Source organism: Daldinia decipiens, assembly GCF_022478715.1.
Source record: "Daldinia decipiens strain CBS 113046 unplaced genomic scaffold F4813scaffold_3, whole genome shotgun sequence".
In the NCBI taxonomy this organism is placed as follows: domain Eukaryota; kingdom Fungi; phylum Ascomycota; class Sordariomycetes; order Xylariales; family Hypoxylaceae; genus Daldinia; species Daldinia decipiens.
The window spans coordinates 662,486-681,057 of NW_026054546.1; the positions used below are offsets into that span (position 1 = coordinate 662,486).

General features: G+C 46.8%; 7 protein-coding genes across 7 annotated transcripts; 1 reads left to right on the top strand and 6 right to left on the bottom strand.

The window, feature by feature from the left end:
• Positions 1-278: 278 nt before the first annotated feature.
• On the bottom strand, positions 279-3,338 carry F4813DRAFT_345573 (zf-MIZ-domain-containing protein). Its single transcript, XM_049241772.1, has 5 exons — positions 2,766-3,338; positions 2,113-2,457; positions 1,737-2,047; positions 1,527-1,629; positions 279-1,475 (listed from the first exon to the last, which is right to left on the bottom strand). The coding sequence occupies exons 1-5, from the start codon at positions 2,905-2,907 to the stop codon at positions 805-807; spliced, it is 1,572 nt and encodes a 523-aa protein (XP_049103694.1). The 5' UTR covers positions 2,908-3,338; the 3' UTR covers positions 279-804.
• A 10-nt stretch (positions 3,339-3,348) lies between these two features.
• Positions 3,349-4,341, top strand: F4813DRAFT_171390 (uncharacterized protein). Its single transcript, XM_049239181.1, has 3 exons — positions 3,349-3,626; positions 3,775-4,082; positions 4,150-4,341. Exons 2-3 carry the CDS (start codon positions 3,857-3,859, stop codon positions 4,275-4,277), a joined length of 354 nt encoding a protein of 117 aa, XP_049103695.1. The 5' UTR covers positions 3,349-3,626; positions 3,775-3,856; the 3' UTR covers positions 4,278-4,341.
• Positions 4,342-4,404: 63 nt separating this feature from the next.
• Positions 4,405-7,104, bottom strand: F4813DRAFT_385409 (YL1-domain-containing protein; the record flags this gene model as incomplete). Its single annotated transcript, XM_049246251.1, has 2 exons — positions 4,405-5,039; positions 5,094-7,104. The coding sequence occupies 2 exons, from the start codon at positions 7,102-7,104 to the stop codon at positions 4,405-4,407; spliced, it is 2,646 nt and encodes an 881-aa protein (XP_049103696.1).
• Positions 7,105-7,620: 516 nt separating this feature from the next.
• Positions 7,621-10,388, bottom strand: F4813DRAFT_398297 (uncharacterized protein; the record flags this gene model as incomplete). Its single annotated transcript, XM_049248030.1, has 6 exons — positions 7,621-7,877; positions 7,939-7,991; positions 8,049-8,280; positions 8,339-9,026; positions 9,076-10,132; positions 10,192-10,388. The coding sequence occupies 6 exons, from the start codon at positions 10,386-10,388 to the stop codon at positions 7,657-7,659; spliced, it is 2,448 nt and encodes an 815-aa protein (XP_049103697.1). The 3' UTR covers positions 7,621-7,656.
• Positions 10,389-10,917: 529 nt separating this feature from the next.
• On the bottom strand, positions 10,918-11,859 carry F4813DRAFT_345591 (uncharacterized protein). Its single transcript, XM_049241773.1, has one exon. It carries the CDS (start codon positions 11,607-11,609, stop codon positions 11,286-11,288), a length of 324 nt encoding a protein of 107 aa, XP_049103698.1. The 5' UTR covers positions 11,610-11,859; the 3' UTR covers positions 10,918-11,285.
• A 1,172-nt stretch (positions 11,860-13,031) lies between these two features.
• On the bottom strand, positions 13,032-14,488 carry F4813DRAFT_171462 (uncharacterized protein). Its single transcript, XM_049239183.1, has 3 exons — positions 14,040-14,488; positions 13,656-13,715; positions 13,032-13,599 (listed from the first exon to the last, which is right to left on the bottom strand). Exons 1-3 carry the CDS (start codon positions 14,267-14,269, stop codon positions 13,119-13,121), a joined length of 771 nt encoding a protein of 256 aa, XP_049103699.1. The 5' UTR covers positions 14,270-14,488; the 3' UTR covers positions 13,032-13,118.
• Positions 14,489-14,967: 479 nt separating this feature from the next.
• Positions 14,968-15,493, bottom strand: F4813DRAFT_171453 (uncharacterized protein). The gene has a single exon (XM_049239182.1). The coding sequence runs from the start codon at positions 15,315-15,317 to the stop codon at positions 15,051-15,053; it is 267 nt and encodes an 88-aa protein (XP_049103700.1). The 5' UTR covers positions 15,318-15,493; the 3' UTR covers positions 14,968-15,050.
• Between the last annotated feature and the right edge of the window lie 3,079 nt (positions 15,494-18,572).

Here is an 18,572-nt window from a genome sequence, read left to right on the forward strand (position 1 = left end):
AGTTGCTGGTAGCTTAGAAGCTCGAGGCTGAAAATAGAGGCTAAGAATAGTGGAACGGACAGGCCTGAAGCTGCTGGATTTCGAGATAAGTTCGGATACTACCTAGGTACTTAGGTTAGGTACCTAGGTATTAATCAAAGACTCGCTTATATGCATACACAATACGTACATAATACATAATACGTATTGATTTAAACACTACAAGTCGTTCTTACGCTGCAATACAGATTAGAAGCCCTCACACATATCAAACAAGAGTTAAACTCGCCGCCACAACATTCTAATGCACCAGGTTTTTATTATTCACTTTTTAAATGAGACTACTGGTAAAGACCTATAATCCGCCGGGTCTAGACGCTTCGCTCTAGCCTTCTCGATCGCAACTCCAGCCATATGTAGCCTCCATAAAGCAATAGGTATTTCCACCCCTAACGCCGAGGTGACCATCCCCTCCTGCCCCTATCGTCATACCCGTACCTTGCTTGCACAAGGGGATGATCGCATTCTATGTACAGAGAGAACTAGGGACGGAGAGGCGAAAAAGAGACGAAAAAAGGGCTCCGTATCGAACTTCCGATAATGCCAAATTCCATGCCGCAAGATATGCTTTTTTCGTGAAAACGTCGTAATATCCCTCGTAGAAACTACTCCCGCCCACTTTGCGTAATAATTACTAAACCCCCAATGTTAACCAACTTCCTAGTCTCGTAGGAGTACCTTCATCCACTCTTCTACGAATTCCATTGTCTGATATTGTAGAAAATCCACTGCGTCGCGCGGCTGTGGCGAATACGATGTATATTCCTAATAGCTGTATGCAGAAGGAAAGTTCATACCATTAGTCGGCCCTAGGTTTTGACGTTTTGGAGGGCGAACAATAGGCTCGTCATCCTCATCGCTACTGAGGGTAAGATCAATAACCTCTGCCGGCCGCTTACTGCTTCCCGACCTTTGCGTGTTTGGCGTCTCTCGATGACCGCCGTTGGGCGTTCCGCCGCCAAGAAAAGAGCGACTTGGTGTGCTCATGGCATTCCTCATACTGCCTATTGGGACGCTGGGAGTACCGTTGCCAAAAGCGTGGGTGTCGGAGAGAATTGATATATCATCATCATCCTCTATCTTGGTACCGTTAGGGGGTCGAGATCGGGTCGGTTCTGGCTCTTCCGACTTTACTCTCCATTGACCATCTGGCTCAATGGTGACTTGTTCGCATGACTCGGGAGTGTTCTCTAAGACCTCCTGTACGTACTCGTCTATCGCTAGATTCTCAAACGGTGCAGACTTAGAGCAGATTGGACAGCTCCAAGTCGGACCCTGTTCTTGGAGCTGCATGAACGAATTTGCGTCAAAACACTGGATATGGTTACATGTTGTTCCTCGGCAGGGAAATCTTAATCTCGCATAGCTAAGCGGACACTTTAGAGATAGGTTTTGGGAAGTTGCTACAACGTCTGGATCGTTGGCTTTCTTGGAGACTAGAGGTGTATTAGCGTGTGGCTTTATATTAGAGGTGATTCATGCCATACTCTCACGGATGACCGAAGTTTTGGATATCTTCTTCGCCTTGATCCTCGTAACTAGTTCGTCGATTGGGTGTGTTCTGCATACGTATAACGCTAGGTAGAACTTCTATTTTAATACTGTTAGCGAGAGACACAGAGTAAATAGAAGAAGCACCACTTGGTGCGTAGGGGTCGACTCACTTGAGTCCCTCTTGAAGCTTTAGGCTTCCGTACCTTAGTGGTCAGAGCATAAGTGAACTCGACTTTGTTAGTATAGTTGGTCTGCTTCAGTCTTAAAAAGGGGGTGATGTCAACCGGATGGGTTGATCCTGGTTTATTCTTGAGGCCTCGAAGATTATGCTTTACGTCATCGTCATTCACCTTGACTTCGGACTGGTGAGGGAACTGAATGTCCTGAAGCCCTGTATTTTCGCTTCCGCAGAATACCATGAGCTTAGTAGATGAGTAAGTCGCGCATCGCCCAAGATCTGGGTAGTCGCTAGCTTTTAAGGTTATGGTGATGGAATTTCGGTGGTTGTTCATGACTAAGAGGAAAATGTCAGCGGAGTTACAATAAGAGAGCGACAGATGTCTTATAGGAGCACTCTACCAGGACACGTGTGAAGCGGGCCGATCCTCTTTTCGATGGTGTAGAAGGGCGTATTTTTAAAGATGTTGTCTGAATGTGGTGCTCTAGAAGCAATCGGATACCCGGCGCCATTTCCGACGACGCTGGCGCCGTTGCTATAGCCGTGACTCGGTTGGGGCATACTGGAACCTGCTGGTTGGTATGAGCCATACGAGTTATAGTAGGGGTTGCGACTCTGAGGCTGTACGCCCAAATTGGACGGAGGAGCCATACTCTGTGGACCAGAGTTTCCTCCTCGGATGTTCATTATCGTGTCGCGTATCGCGTTGTAGTTCGCGGGGTCGGACTGGTAGTTTTCGTGGAGCGCTGTAAGGTAGATGTTAGTTATCGATCGAGTGTATCGTCCGGATATGCGGAAATGGTTAGAGAAGAGAAGAAGGATTAGGTAGAAGCGAAGAAGAGGACGGCGACGGAAGGTCTGGACGGTAAATGTGAAACTTTATATGGAAAAGTTGGCGACAGATGAGAACAATGAATCTCATCTATATTGCTGCTGTTGTTGCTGCTGTTGCCTTGGGCCGTGTCATATTTGATTATATTCGCATATTCGCATATTCGAACCCATGCACCATCATCGCATCTTGTCATCTTTTCATCTCTACATCTTTACTAACCATTCTTGATGCGATTCTGTAAATCGGCCTTAACCCCGCTTGTTCTCAATCCATGGGACGAGCAGATGTGTTGTAACTGTTTATTAAGCAAAGTGGATATGATTCGCTCGAGGGATCGAATATCGGTGTTGGTAGAGGACATGATTGCTACCGTCTCGCAAGGCAGTCGAGGCAGTCGCGGTCGCAGTTGCACGGTGCCCAAACCAGCCGCCTCATGAGGAAGGCTCCGATGTGCGCTAAACAAGTACCCGATTTCGCTGTAAGGCTGGCCAAACAACCTAAGTCCCCCGTGTCCGTATGTCCGTATGTACGTACTGCGATTTCTCACCCACGACAAATCGCGCCTGCCAATTCCTAGGCTACCTGATTCGAGCTTCGTCAAAAGTCGATAAGTCGATAAGTCGATATCTCTACCGAAGAATTGTTAATTGCTATTCCAATGATAAGCGAAATTGGATCGGGCTAGGTTGGTTTGGCCATTGAAACATGCAGAGGAGGAATATCAGCTTCAACAGATTTAGCAACGGGAAAAAAGGTACGGGGGCTTTTAGAGGTGCCTGCGACGTTAGGTACTCGGCGGCTGATAAGTAAGTATCGCTCCTAGGTATGAAAGAAAATTCACCGCCTGCCGCATTAAGATTAAGTACCTAAGATACCTGTATGTTACATAACTTAATTACCTAATGCATATATGTGACTACATATGTACATAGGTAGCTTCCACTATCTTAGCGGGATCTACAAATCTATCGCCCCACCAAAGGTGTGCGGAGCATTCAAACCCGTCTAAACAATTTTTTTTCTTATTCGACTGTTGAATTTGCCATCACTAATATAGTTGTACAAGTCGAAACATTTACGGTAAGCATGCTCCCACCTGCCAATACCCTTTAACTTGGGGAGATTTTGTGCTTGTGCTATTCTTCCCGGAATTCCACTTGATTCCCCATTGCTTGCATCAATTCATATATGAAGTACAACATTCCATACTAACTGATAACTTCTCAAGGTCTTGCAAACCCATCCTTGAAGGACGTCAACAATCCATTCCCTCTAATCCGACATCCCGTTCTCTCAATCACCTTTTAGCAATGGCGAAAAGCTCCCGCGCCAGCACGCGCAAAACCAACAACCAGCGCCTGAAGGCCAAGGTCTTCGGCCCGGTCGAGGCAGCCCGAGCCGAACGTCTCTCTGCCAAGCTCCTCGAACTGGCTGCGCAGCCCAAACCCCAGCCTGAAGGGGCCGAGATGAAGATCGTGGACGGTGCTGAGGAAACCAAGGAGGATAATGCTACTACAGCGACAGAGGCCGATAACAGTAAGTACCAACTCTAGACCATGTAACTAGCATGTTCTATGTTCTATAGTCTCTAACAGTCTCGTAGCAATGGACGTCGACAGCGCCAAACCCGCAAGCAAACGCAGCGACAAGAAGCGCATTGAAAAGCGAAGGAAGACCAGCAAGATTGTCTTCCCCAAATATGGCGACAAGAAGAAGACAAAGAGACGTTAGATGTGAGACGTATCAAAAGGGTGGGTTGGGGTGAATTGCATTGTTAGGCGTTCGGTTGCGTTTTGGTAGTACGTGGGTATATCTAGGTCTATACTTGATTCCCACAATGATACCCTTCTTGAAGATATCATATCTCGCTATTTACGTGATTCCCAATCGCCATAGGCGTTGCATCTGTAGCCGATATTGGAGCTGGGGGGGCTGGAGGAGCTAAAGGAATCGCTTCCGGACCTGTGCCTAGGATTGTTGGAGGCACAATAGTAGCGGGTGTCGAATTTAAAGATGTTGCTAACACATCAACCCGTAGCGGGGCTAGGGCTGGAGTCGAAGCTGGAGGAGCTGAAACCTGAGCCCCTGTCATAGGTTGATTCGGCATAGTAGCCACTGGCGGAGATACGGCGTTTGCAATGGTAACCGGTTCCTTTGGCTTAGTAGATGTAACTGGTGTAGCTGGCACAGCCGGAACAGCCGGAACAGAATCCTTGAATGTCTCCGGCGCGTCTCCCTTAGGGCCTTCAGGGGTTTCCATTTTCTTTTCCGGTCCCGGTGCGTCGGGGTTCAAAAACCGAGCCGGCACGCCAGTCGCCGCATAAGATCCGCTACCCATCCACGCGCCCGCCAAGCGACTCCACTTATACTCGCCGCGCCAGAGTTTCTGTATCTCCCGGAATGCGTACGCATTGTAATACGGCAGTCCAGTCTTAGGGTCTTTATAGCGTGCCGGATGATTAGTGATGACACAACGAGGAGCTGGCGTCGGTTCTATATATCTTTAGTGTCCGAATCCGAGGAATGATACGATAGAGAACAACTTACTGCTCAGCTTAGCCATATCCTTACCGAACAGAATCTGATTCTGCACGGCTTTTTCCTTCACGGCGTTCTCGTTGAAGTTCTGCAAGATGATGCAATTTCGCGTGGCTTTACCATTAGCAGGAGGCGATGGTGGTGGCGGTGGAGGGGCTTCTTTAGGTTGGTGTCTCTGGGCGTTGGCCTTAGAAGACCTGCTGGTGCTAAGAGGAGTTTTAGAGGTATATCGAGCCGCTGGAGTAGACTTCTGCGCTGGTGTTGGCGTAGATATTTGAGCAGGTGTAGGGGGGGGTAGTGAGGAGGTAGGTATAGAAGAAGTAGGTGTAGGTTTAGGCGCAGGGGTCGGACCAGCTTGTGTTAATGGCTGGATAGGCTGAGTTGGGGCCGACATAGGAGGAGGACAAGCTCCCGTCTGAGGCATAGAAAGAGGAGATTGCCTTTGGGCCGTATTAGGGGGTGCCAGGACGGTTGAAGGGTTGGTAGTATTAGGGGTAGAATGATAACCTATCATTGGCATAGAAAGGCCACCTTGAGTAATTCCTGCTGGTGGAGCTAAGAAACTGTTGGGAGGAGGTTTCAATTCCGGTGGTTTCATTAGTTGTGACGGCTGGGGAGGCGCAAATACGCTGGTAGTATAAATGCCTGTTACTGGAGGTCGCATATCTGGTGCTTTCATCTCTGGAATTTTGGCTTCCGAGGGTTTTGGCTCCTGAGGTCGAGGTAGCGGTTCACTTGAGCTCGCTGCCGGAGGCGGAGGTATTGTATCCTTTGGAGATTGATCTGGCGCAACTGGAGGCGCATTAGGAATGGTAACTGGTGTTGCCTGAGTTGGCGCAGTTGTAGGGTCCGGTGCAGGTAATGATTTTTCGCCATCTGTGGTAGGCTCTTTAGAGACGGTGGGACTTATTGTAGTTGAATCTTTAGCCTCGCTCTCTTTTGCTTTTGAGACTTCAGTTGAGGTTGGTCCTGGCTCTTTATTTTCTGCTTTATCTGTGTTGGCTGGCCCAGACTCTCTAGGTTTGTCAGGATCCTCCGTATTTGAAGGATCCGTAGGTATTTCGTGGCCAGCGAGAGAGGTTCGTTTCTTTTTAGCCGGCTTTTCCTCGATGGTGACGATCTTGCCAACATGTTTCAACTTGCCGTCAACCCATTCACCAACTCCGCTCCAGAAAGTTACCACCGGACCATCAAGGGTTCGGTTGTTCAAAGCCGCCAATTTAGCTCTTCGTTCTTCTTCCCGCTGCTTCTCGGCCTCTTCCCAGCGATTTAAGCTTTTCGAATTCTTCTTCTCCACGATAGCAGCTTCGGCAAGCCTCTGAGCCTGTGTCATGGGTGGTTTCTTCAGGGCTTCCATCCTCTTGGCTTTCTTCTCCATAGCCTCAACCTGCTTGAGACGCTTGACTTCGCGTTCGATCATTTGCTGATGTAGCTGCTCCTTGCTGAGCATCGTGGTCTCTCGTTTGGAAGCTCTCGTGGGCATATCGGCAGGCGAAGGTAGCCAACTTATCCTTTCGGACTTTTTCTTGGGTCTTGGCTTCGGTTCGGGCGCCGTCGAACTTCCTGAAGGCGTGGGCGCAATCTTGACTTTCTTGCGAAACTTGATGGGAATCGCTTCTTGGGCTTTTCGCTTTCGTGCGGCTTGTTTGCTCTCCCGTGCACGCTTTTCCAGCTCCTTCTCCCCCTCTAGTTCGTCACCGTTCTCTTGCGCATCTTCTTCGTCCGATGAGGAGTCCATCTGCACGTCAGAGCCGGCATCTTCGACATCGGTGAAACCTGCGTCATCTTCATCCTCAGCAAAGAGGAGCTCGAGATCGTCGTCGGGTTCTTCGGCAGCGATCATAGACTTCATACGGTTTCCGGCCGTAGATCGTTTCTCTCGGCCCGTTGCGAGCCATTCCACTCGTAGAGATTCGCCCTCGTTGTCGGAGCCGCCATCTTCACTGCTCAGATCTGTTTTGTCGAGGTCTAAATCGTTGTCGCTCGTTTGCGCGCGTTGCTCATCCTCTTCGTCTGCCATCTCGAATAGTCCTAACAGTCCTAATAGTCGACAACCATGAAGCCAGGTTTAATATTCATGATAGATGATATCCCTTCGCATCCCATAATCAGCTACGCTGGGGTTTGTAGTTGTTCGCGTCTTTGCTTTTTTATTTTTTTTTACAAGGATCCGACTCTCACTTAATATTAGGACGTCATTAAAGTTTAACTAGCTAACCTTAGGTAAGTTAGGAAGTACAAGTCCTTTGCGTTGTGAGAGTTATGCAATATTCGGGTGTTGTAATTAACCCTTATACTTATCAAATATTATACTTAACTACATATCAAATATCAAAGGTACTTAAGTACGTACAATGAACCCTTAAGACTTCATCTCGTCATCCCCCTATCAATTTGTTTGCTATGTGGTCCGACTATTCAGCTCTACATATTTACAGATAGTTCCTCTATTATTATAATATCGGCTATCCATATGATATACTTGTCACTTAGCTCTTGAGGTAGATTGTCAACATTTTCTTGCCATCGCCGACAGTTATGAATTTAAGAGCAACGTCGATCGTAGTCATAATTAAAAGAGTCTTCTTCGAACACGTCGAGGAGAGCCATTACTATACCCATCGCCCCGTTGCCAATTGCGTGTTGGCGTAGCGATCGGCGTCGATGGCGACATAACCTGAAAAGTATCACCTTGTGCGATACCGATGACTGCTTCGGTCCCGATGGAGTTGGTGCTAGTGAACCAATCTCGAGGAGCCATGATATCCAGGGAGCCGATCGGATCCTTGAGTACTATAGGTGTATTATCAGCACTTGATATATCTATAAGTTCACACATCACATGGCGACCTACCGAATGTTTTCGTTCCATTATCTGCTGGGTTTCTCTGAGGGGTCTTAGAGGTGCTAAAAGAACGTCAGCAACGAGTCTTAGATAACATCAAGATATAGAGATTCGCTGACATTGTAGTAGTCGAGAGTAGACTATTCACTTCCTCTATGGCAGACGGCTTATTGGAGTGTATGAGGAATGAGCTAGGGTCCGAACGGTTCGACAGTATCATAAAGTACTGTTCTCCTTTCTTCACTTGCAACTCACAGGACCCAGATCTGAATGAAGTTGTCATCACTATACAAGTGTCAATCAGACCCTGCGCATGGTTGGATCGGTTGAAACACGCCATCCCCGAGTGGACTACCAGAACATGTCAGTTGTTATTTCCACCATAGGTAAGTTTACTTCATAGCTATACCTTTTCTTGCCGTAAGGCAGTCTTTGAGACGTGAACAGGTTGACTCCAGGTGGAAATGAATATTGATCGAAGTTTCTGGCAGCCACCCAGTACCAGGATTCCACTTGACCACGAGTGTGTCTGAGTCCTCATTGCGTCTCACCTTATACCGCAAATCCTGCTTGATTTGGGTGCACTCCAGAATTCTCTGGTCACCTTGGCTGATCGCTTGCTTTCGATACCAATACCGAGAACGATTTCCTTCGTGGAACACGTGCGTCGGGACTTGAGTAACTGCATCGGCAAAGAGGCGCTTGGCAGTATTAAACAAAAGAGACGACTCTAGGATTCTGCTGGAAATTCCCAGCTCATCTCTCGCCCCCTTGATCGTCAACCACTTCTCGTGTACCTTGAATAAACCCTGCGAGGGTGAGTAGAAGGAGTCTAGCCCCACGCTGCCCGCGTTGACGAATACCACCGATATATCAGCGGTCTGGGGGCATGAGTCGAGGCTAGCTCGAATCAGTCGATGGACGGACTGGGCGAAACCCGTATCCGGAATAGCAGTAGGTTTAGCTGCTAGGAATTGTTTCTTTTCCTCTTCTTCTGCTGTCCTGAATCCGCATTCCTTTAGAATAGTCCAGTACGACTCTTTTATCTCTAAAGCCTCGCGGCCCAAACCTTGGACAATCTGGTCAAACCGCGTGTTCTAGATAATGTGAGCAAGTAGGCCTTGTGGATTGAATATTGGTACATACCTGGCTTCTCTCTTTAGCAGAATAGAGCCACTTGTCCTTGAACTCCCGAAGAAGGAATTTCTTAATGTAATCTCTTATATCTGAGAAGATAAAATGCTCCGCCTGCGAGACATCTGCATATTCTGGCTTCTCGGAGTTGAGGAGTTCATGGAACTTCGCGACCATGTTGTCTTGGAGACGGAAGGCCCGGTTCCAAATGCGTAGAATAGCCGTCAATTCGTCGTCGGCGTGGGTTAGGAACTCTCTCTCGCGGTTCGCGACTCCATCTGCAAAATTGTATCCATACTGCAGCTTCTTCCCAGTAATGCTAGCGGATCTACCGTTCTTTGACTCTTTCAGCAATAGGCCCTTTAGATATACACTTCCGCTAAATCGAGAGTCTAGAATTAAGTCACCCCTTTCCGTCCTCACAATCTTGTCGTCATTAACACTCTGTAGGAAAAGTGCTGATTTGGTCCAATTCCTGAACTGTTCTTTTGTGACTTCGTTCCTCCTTGTTGAGATCCCGTTCTCGTCTCGGCCAGTACCATTACCGCCAATGAAAAACTGGACATCTTCGCTGGGTGAAGTTTCAATAGGTACTAGACTGTTCTTCACGTCGCTCGTTGCTTGACTATGAGCCTTCTCGATTGCGGTAGGTGTCATCCTAGTAAGGCTAGCAACAAGTCTTCGCTGATTGGTAAAGTTGAAGGTCCATGAAAACCCTCCAGAGCGACATCTGACCGCATGGTTCTGAGGCCTTCGTAGTAGAACTAGGAGAGCAACTTTGAGACCTTCTCCGTGGGCCCCCGCTTGGTTCTTGACATTCTGCTTACTCGTTCCTCCCATATCAAGGTGCCAGGGCTGGAGGGTAGCTTGTCTGTTCGTGACCTCCACGGTGCCGAATCCATTTTGCTTAAACCACCTAATATATCCCAAGCATTCCGGTATTTTAGTTTGTCCCGGACAAGTATGCTTAGCGCCGGCAGCTTTGAATACGATTCCATTATTGCCCTCCGTGCATGTGACACGAAAGCTGTCCTCAGCTATATCGAAGGACTTGATGATCCCATCTCTCCTATACAGCAGTTAGCTCGACATTGTGAAGCTAGAGACACGAACAATACATCAACTCACCAATTCTGTACGAGCTCGCGGAATGCCTCCACAGGACCCCAGTGGGAAGCATAATTGGAGACAATGGGGAAATTTATGGTCATTCGCTGGTTGATGGATTCAAGTGTGACCTTGTTTTCCAGGGTATAAGACTCGTCATCATCTGAGAGTCTCCAGTCCTCCAAGGGGGTATGCGGTGTTTGCGACTGAGGTGCCATGCCGTGATCTTGCCTGAGGACTAACAGTTAGAGTAATAGGCTCGATATTATTATGAAGGGAACTTATTCCTAGATGTTGATAGTTATAGGCCTCTACGATGGATTGGTTCAGTGATAAGAATGATTGAAGTATGCACAAATAAATAAGTAGTGAGTAGCAAATCAATGAAGCTAAAAGCCAAGTAAGTTAGGATAGACAACAGGATGTCTGAAACTCTGCTGTTTATATTTCCTCACCTCTGGGTCCATAAGGTAATACAAGTAACCTTTGAAGACATCTAAACAAACGGGTATCCCCAACTACACTCATCCACACAAAGAACCTACATGGATACGGTGTTTCCTAGGATACTAGTATCTTCCTGCCTATGCTCACCATTTTTCTTCGTATCTATAGACGCGTTTGACAGACTTCTATATTTACGATTTTGTAACGCTGTGTCAGTGCCAACACGCAATCGTAGTCCCAGCAATCAAGTTCCCCGGGTAGTTTGTAGGAACGCCCCGACAGAGTAGCTGGATTGATAAATGTCATAGGCCAAATTACATTGTTATACAATACAACTTGCACGTATACTATAGGGAAGGCAGTTTCTGGATAGAAATGTAAGCAGATATCAACCGTACAGAAGAAGATTAATCTAGTAAATGCAGGCAACATGAGTCCCGGTTATAAAGGGGTCGCTATACAGCTCTATGCTTCGCAACATAATCACGAAGACGAATACCTAAGTCTAACTAACACCTCCTAGATCCCAAACTAGATGAGCATATTTCTAGCAGGTTATCAGCTTATTGTCCAACAAGGCTAAATGAGTGACGCCATAAAAAAGAGCCCCTATCCCCTGACTCGTCACATCGTAAGAGTCGTATACTAGGGTGGTTAATCATCTAAGCTTAGGTACCTACGTAGCATAGCCGACAATAATTCCAACAGTCCAAGGCAGCTAAGGCTAATAATCCGGCAATAAACAAGGCCTTCGTAAGCCGAGGAGCAAACATTCCATCACGAACTTCTCCGTATCCTACGTATGTAAAAACAGAGAGCCAGAAACCCGTCACCTCCGCCCGCCAAATCCTCAACGCGACGATCCCGGAAGAAAGTCGACACGGGGATCTACACGCAGTCTCGGCCTCCGCCTCCGCCCACAGCAAAAGCGGCATCACCCTCTCGGCACCCTCGGCAAATTCGGAATTTACCTTACGTACTAAGGCGGGCATGCGGCGGACTCTTCTCGACTCACCTTCGTCATGGAGGCGAATTTCCTAAAGGTATGGAATGGGTAAAAAGATAAAAAATAAAAATAAAATAAGGCCGAAAAGCGGACCGCAGAATAGAATCGTCGATTGATGACTATTGCATATGTATGTCGTAGACGAATAGACCAACCGTAGAAAAAACAAAGAGACAAATCCAAGCTGCTGGAGACGACCACGTGGAGACTGCTGAGCCTCTTGTATTACGTGTCTGGGTCGGGGGGGTGTGTATAATGTATGTATCATACATATTATCATACATATTATCATACATATTACCATACATATCATACCTAGTACACCACCTAACATACCATAGTCCGATAGTCCTAGACCGGTTTTATTTTTATCCACCCCTTCCGGCTCTCGGGAAACTTTCGCTTGACGACTACATGTAGTATTGTGCACTGTAAGCTCCACTAGCGTTGGATCACGACAAAGCTTACAATATGATGCACTGTATTGTAGACATTTTATAATTGATTGCGCAATTACAACCCTATCTTAGTGTGGTCCAGCTGTCCGAGGACTAGCATGAATTACCACTGCCTTCTTAACCTTCGTATCTAACCCTAGATCCTCGTTCTACTCATTGTCTAACCCCTAAATTCGCAAGAAATAAACTGGTATATACCGGATCCGGAAAATGCCATCATGCTAATAATGCCAATCATATGCAAAACAAAGTATTGCACGCCCTAACTGCATCCCCGGCTAAGCTATTGTTCCAGATACAAGATGCAAAGCTAGGTACGTCAGGGGTAAAAATGTGGAGATGTCCTTGACAAATACGCCAGTCCTGCCCCGATGCCGCCAATTTTTTTATGCTGCCGTTCCTACTCTGTATGCAAAACTTGTACCAGTATGGTAGGTGCATCTGGTACCCCAAAGATTACTATGAACATATGAAAAAATAATTAAAAAGGGAGGAATCGCCGACATGGACTGCTATGTATATCCGAGGGCGTGGGGCCCCACAAAAGCCGGCACGCCCGGCAGCTTCGGAAGTCTGGGGGCATCGAAATCGGACACGGATCTCCCCGTTAGCCCCAGATACCAATTTTCTTGGTAACGCTAGAGTATATTATCTTGTAAATTCCCCATGTTTGAAGTTGTCTTTTGCCGCTTTTCCCCATCGTAATAGGGCCCTATAATAGAAATCCTAATCGGGAGATCCGGATGTACTGATGTGACCATTGCGTTGTTGGTTGCAAGTGCAATGACAAGGTGTAATATCGAGGCCGTGGGGGGACTGTTATCTCCTAGCCCAGATTTATGTATCTGGGAACCACCCCGCATTCTGTCGATGTAACCAGGCCGAAGGTCTCGACGTAACTATAGTCGACTCCCCACGCCAATGCATTGAGAGCTGACCTGCTGAGCGTGACAAAACTGGGCAATGTGTATAATAAAAACTCTCCGAAGCTCACGTCAGCACTATGGCGGGCCAGAGCTCATTTTTAGACCACACGCTCAGCGGCCAACTATCGGTGTAACTAACTCGATACTCTTAGGTCTCGAGTAGGCACCCGGCTTTCTGGAGGGTAATGGTCGGTCCGTCATCCCACTTTGGGGATATCCATAGCCCGTAACTGCATAACCGTTATCGTAAGTTGACGAGAAAAAGCTATTGGCCGATTTCGTGTACGACGTACTGGGGCTGGTGACAGCACTGCGCGTAAACGGCCAAACTGCATTGCTTGATATCGGCGAAGTCGGGCTCACCGGCCGTATGCTTAATGACCTCAGGGCTGAGACGGCATTGGTGTATTGACCAGTTGTTGGTGTTGTGGGAGGCGACCAACGAGACGGTGAGGCACGCGGGATGATGTCTCGGGGTTCCGAGTTTCCAACCGAATAATACGGTAAAGTAGCCCCGAAGCTTTCATGTCCCCTGGACGAATGGCGCGATGACGATGCTCTTACGCTTGCATTTTGGTCACGCTCGCGACACCTGGTCTAGACGTCAGTAATGCGGATTATCTATTGGTTAGGTGAAATGTGGCTTACGCCTCCGAGCAGTATAAAAACTTCTCATCTTGTGGGGTGAATTGCTTTTCGCAGGTCATGCTGTATTCGTGGCCAGTTAGTAAGTTATCTACAAAATAGTTTCGTGGGATGCAGGAACAGTCGGGTTGGTAACACAAGACACCCCCAGTGTTGATCACCCGCATGGCTTGATTGAGTGGTGACGCAGCCCACGCAGATTGCCTGAAGTGGCATGAGCGTCGCGCTGGAGAAGAGAAAGGGATCCCGATCTCACCCTTCCCAGGCGCAAAATGACGTTAGGTAGGACATCAAAGATACAACCTGGACGGCGCGCCTCGCCGCAGAATCGAGATCAAAGGGGATGTTGCAAGGCTAAGCCGTGTAAATAGAGCAAAAAATACGTACCAGAATTGAGGAAAGCTCTCTCGCTCATCCTCGAACCAGCGTTCCTCTTCCCATTCCTTTTCGCGATCCTTTGGGTTCTTGCCCAGTTTGAGCACCGTTTGTGGTGTTGATTTCCTGGTCAACATCTGTGGCCGTCTGGGTTTTGCATCCGCAGTTGTGACCGCCTTGCGGACGTCAGTCGTTGAACTATTGGTCGAGGCATGGCCAGATTTGCGACGGCTGTGATGCATTGGAACTATGTAATTGGCCCTGGCGATAAGCCTAGGCCAGAACCTACTGTTATAAAGAGTAGTAGGTGAGTGCCTGTTAGACGGCTAGCTTAATAGGGGGAGCCCTGTCCGATATATTGCAGAGAGGGGTTGAAGGCGGGGAGATCTCGCGATAATTTTGGCGGGTTCTAAAATCGTATAAAAGCTGTCTTGCAAATTCCAGACTGTTGCGCTGTTAACAAGCGGAATAGATAAAGCGAATTGACGTGCTTTAGCTTCTCGTTGTTCTTGGAGCCGAATTGATAAGGAGCAGGACCCAAGACGGTTAAGGTACTAATACTATCTCCTAAGACCGGGATGCCAAGTTTGGCACGAAAGAACCAAGGGAGCAGCAGACAAAACAGGATTCAATGATATATTGTGTGCTCAGTGCTCAGCTTCAAATGTAGCAGAATACGAAATGACGATATTAACAAGCGAATTGTGGTTCGGTAACGTCGAGATCGCCTTTCCAATTGCTCCTCTGCGCTTTTGGTCCAAAAGTGATGATAATAGCTTCACCTGTGACGTGTGGACGAAGAAAGCTCGTAATGGTGGTAGTGGTACGTTGGAGGTAGTAGAAGTCTTGGTGGTGTAACATGTACTGGGATTGTAAAGTCGCTGGGGGCGTCTATTTGTGTAAGTCGGACTTTTCGGATATGTCTTGGGACACAGAGAAACAATCGTTCGTAGTGTAGGTAACGATTGAATGTTCAAGCAGATTTATAAGATGAACGTCTACTAGGCAAGTTTCATGAAGATATCATGCAATATAAAATTCGAAGATTCGAAGATTCGAAGATGCTAGGCTAGGAAGAGACACAGCTGAATTGGTCGACAATAAATAAATCTTCGAGCTTGGAAATTTTTTGAAGATTGAGAAGGAGACAAGAGGCGGGATGTAGTGGATGATATATTCTAGCACCCTTGGAAATGTTTCGTACGATACCTTTTTTTTTGTACTCCTTGGCCTGGCTGACACTGTACATAGCTGTAACATAATTTTGGCAGGTAAGGTAAGGTACCGCATGTATCTGCTAGGGTTATGTTTTTGTCTGGATGACTTTTTATGTATGTAGTTTATGTAGTTTATGTAGGAAGGTACCTTGGGACCTGGGCTTGTCTGGGAGGTACAGATGATACAGATGTGTGTGCACAATACCTAAGTAATCAACCAACGATGACTCTTTCTCTATTCGCCCTTCCCCTTTTAACTTTGCAAGTGCTTGCGTGCGTGCTTTCATTGGCTGACAACTGCTCAGAATGCCGAAAGCGGAGATGCGACCCAAGACTGGGGGGCTTGAGCCAATTGCGTGTGACTACTACATTGTCTTGACTATCACGACAGAGCTTCTATTAGCGCCTAGCCCTTTTGGATTCTTAAGTTGGGACAGGTGAACGAAGACTCATTGAATATGGGGACAGGAGAAAACGAGTGAGAAAATTTTTTATTCTCCCCTTGCAAGTTGAGTTGACTACCTAACCTAGGTATTTACGATTAACTCTGCCTTACCGAAACGCACTACCAACACTGGCCATTTGCTAGTATTAATGCGTTTGACAGGCTAAATTTTTTTTAAGTAACGCCATTAGTTACCCGAGCAGTCCAAGCCTACATACATGTATGTTATGTATCTAGCATATGTACCTAGCATAGGTAGGTAGGTATATGGACATTAAATAACTGTATACATACATATATCTACATACGCATATAATATATTATGTACAGATGCTATACTCAGTTACTGTCTTTTTAGTAAGTCTTAACGCCATGGCAAAACAGCCAGCAACGTCGAACGAGATACTGGACATAATGGACATGCAATGGAACACCCACAACAGGGATGATGATGTAGCAGCATGGATCGCTTGGCGTTGTAAGAGTTATATGTAGGTATATACGTAGGTCTATAGTATAGGTATGCACCTTAATAAACCTTTTAGATTGATCAGAGAATCATGATCAGAATCATTCAGAAAGAGTTCATGGCAGGGGTTAAGATGGCTCGGGATTTCAATATGCACTCTGGTTGTACACAATTACTTACATACCTGTATAAATAATGCAAGAAACATAAGCTCCGCTGCGGTTCGCGGGACGAGGGATACTACCTACATAGTTACAATACCTACCTACACTATGGAAGGCACCCGTACATGCGGGACTAACCACTTAAAAACACTTGGACAATGTGGATGATCCTTATGCAACATCGCAAAGTTTCCCGACGGGATATTTGCGATACTTACGATATTTGCCAGACATCTTGTTGTTTCGATATTTGGACTACTAACTCCTTCTACTCTTTTTGCTGCCATGTGCAGTATACTGCTGCATGCACGGCAGGTTTTTTGTTGCAAACATTCGTTACGCCATCCAGGTTCCCATCCAGTTTGACGATTCGATTTTACATCATCTCTCCATCTCTCGATAACTCGGCGTAATTTGTCGCACAATTACTCATGAATATTGTACAATGCTTGTACAATGCGGTGAACAGAAACAAAAGGATACAGGGAGAAAGAATGACAAAAAAAACTTTATATGGATTCGGCGAAATTCATCCACCAGATGTCGCGATTAGGTGCTACGTAAGGTATGGGTATGGGTATGGATAAAGTAGTCAGTTCGTGGCCTACGCTATATGTAGGTTACAAATCCAAGGTATGCGGTACCTGGGTCCTCTATCCAAACATGGTTGCGGATCAGATAAAGGATTGGTCGGTATTCAATCAGGCACTGTGTCTACTATGTACCTAGGTAATCCTAATGTACGATCACGCACTACACGCATTTATTTTAATACTTTTATGATAGATGCAACTTGAGCCGAGTCTCGAATTGACATATCGAATTTGAACACATGTAGGTAAAAATAAAAATAAAAATACGTCAAGCTTTGATAGCTGTATGTTCGAATTAGTGATGACACTAACATAGAGAAGATCCAGATTTAGCACGAGGAAATGACGACTTTGTTTCAAGACCAGTTCACCTCATCCATCATCTCAAGCACGTTTTTCTAGATCTCTACTTGGAATTCAGTGGGTGGATTCGCACGTGTACTAGTTCGCCGATGCCCAGAGGCGCAAAATGCTCATGAAACCTGCTCTTTTTTCTAGGCCTGAGCCCAGTTAAACTTTACCCTGGCTGTCCTTAGGCCAACATCCGAAAGGATGCTTAGGTGTGGGCTGTTAGGTATTATATTATACCTCTAGACATGCGTTGTATCAGGTTAGTCCCACCGCCCGCGGCTTTCCCCCGTTAGGAGCTAACCTAGGTACATGTAAGTTTTGAGTACAATAACGTCCTACCGCCCACGAGGTAGCGCGAAGAGGTAACCTTAGGTAGAGAAGTAAGGGAGGTACCTATGGAGGTCACAGACTGGTGCAGTTAAACGGCAGCCACGGCAGCCACGGTAGGCACAATATAGTTTACTAGTCTACTATTGTACCTAACCTATGATAATGTCGTACCTGGTAATAACTTCCAATCCGGTCCTGTGTAAAAGCAGCTCGAACTTTCCAATCATATATGGAATTGTACATGGGAAATCGTACATGGCAAATCGTACATGGCAAACTTACCTAATGTCGACTTCCCGTGTTGCCGCCCGTAATTGACGTCTCCAGTTATCCGGGACTCTACCCTACATCCTTCTCCTCCTTTTACTCCATCACTTCGCCATTCCTACTACTCTGCCACTCTACCAGTTACTACCCAGACTCTACCCAGACAAGTTATATCGAAGATTTGGGATTATGACCTTTTCGATGCGCAATTCCCATCAACACCCCGCTTCGGACAAGTCGTCATCTATTATTCCTCATATCCTGCCGTTGCAGTGATATACTTGGGTTACAGCCCGTATGGCAAGTAATTATGTCTGAGGTTGTCCGACGTCGCTTTTTCGCCATTATGTCTTCCCCGGCATATCCCCAATGTGCTCCTATGCGCTCCCCAATGTCTTAATGCGCATGACTGCCGATCCAGCGCTGGAGATCTTCAAACCTCTGAGAACGCCTCGTCGTATCAATTGATTAGTTTCGACTTCGGTTATCTATAATGATAGCTGATCAATCTCGTTACCCCTCTTTGAGAAGCTCTCGAGCCCCCCTGGCGCACTGTCTAATTGTTCGCTTGGCCCCCCTCTTCTCTTCTTCTGTCTCATCAACTAAGGTCGTTGTGCTACATGCGACAGTGGCTCATTACCTGTTTCGTTCACAATTGCAGGTTTTCATTTCAATTTGTGTAACTCGTGGGGGAAGAGGGTTGCATGTC

Excerpts from the sequence above, each read along its gene's own strand:
- F4813DRAFT_345573 (XM_049241772.1), bottom strand. The coding sequence starts at position 2,907 with ATGTCCTCTACCAACACCGATATTCGATCCCTCGAGCGAATCATATCC. Across the intron at positions 2,458-2,765 it reads ACAGAATCGCATCAAGAATG|CGCTCCACGAAAACTACCAG; the intron begins GTTAGTAAAGAT and ends TCTACCTTACAG. Across the intron at positions 2,048-2,112 it reads CCCGCTTCACACGTGTCCTG|TCATGAACAACCACCGAAAT; the intron begins GTAGAGTGCTCC and ends TTTTCCTCTTAG.
- F4813DRAFT_171453 (XM_049239182.1), bottom strand. The coding sequence starts at position 15,317 with ATGCGGTACCTTACCTTACCTGCCAAAATTATGTTACAGCTATGTACA.
- F4813DRAFT_345591 (XM_049241773.1), bottom strand. The coding sequence starts at position 11,609 with ATGCCCGCCTTAGTACGTAAGGTAAATTCCGAATTTGCCGAGGGTGCC.
- F4813DRAFT_171462 (XM_049239183.1), bottom strand. The coding sequence starts at position 14,269 with ATGCATCACAGCCGTCGCAAATCTGGCCATGCCTCGACCAATAGTTCA. Across the intron at positions 13,716-14,039 it reads GAGAGCTTTCCTCAATTCTG|CATGACCTGCGAAAAGCAAT; the intron begins GTACGTATTTTT and ends CCACGAATACAG. Across the intron at positions 13,600-13,655 it reads TTTTTATACTGCTCGGAGGC|GTGTCGCGAGCGTGACCAAA; the intron begins GTAAGCCACATT and ends CGTCTAGACCAG.
- F4813DRAFT_171390 (XM_049239181.1), top strand. The coding sequence starts at position 3,857 with ATGGCGAAAAGCTCCCGCGCCAGCACGCGCAAAACCAACAACCAGCGC. Across the intron at positions 4,083-4,149 it reads AGCGACAGAGGCCGATAACA|CAATGGACGTCGACAGCGCC; the intron begins GTAAGTACCAAC and ends ACAGTCTCGTAG.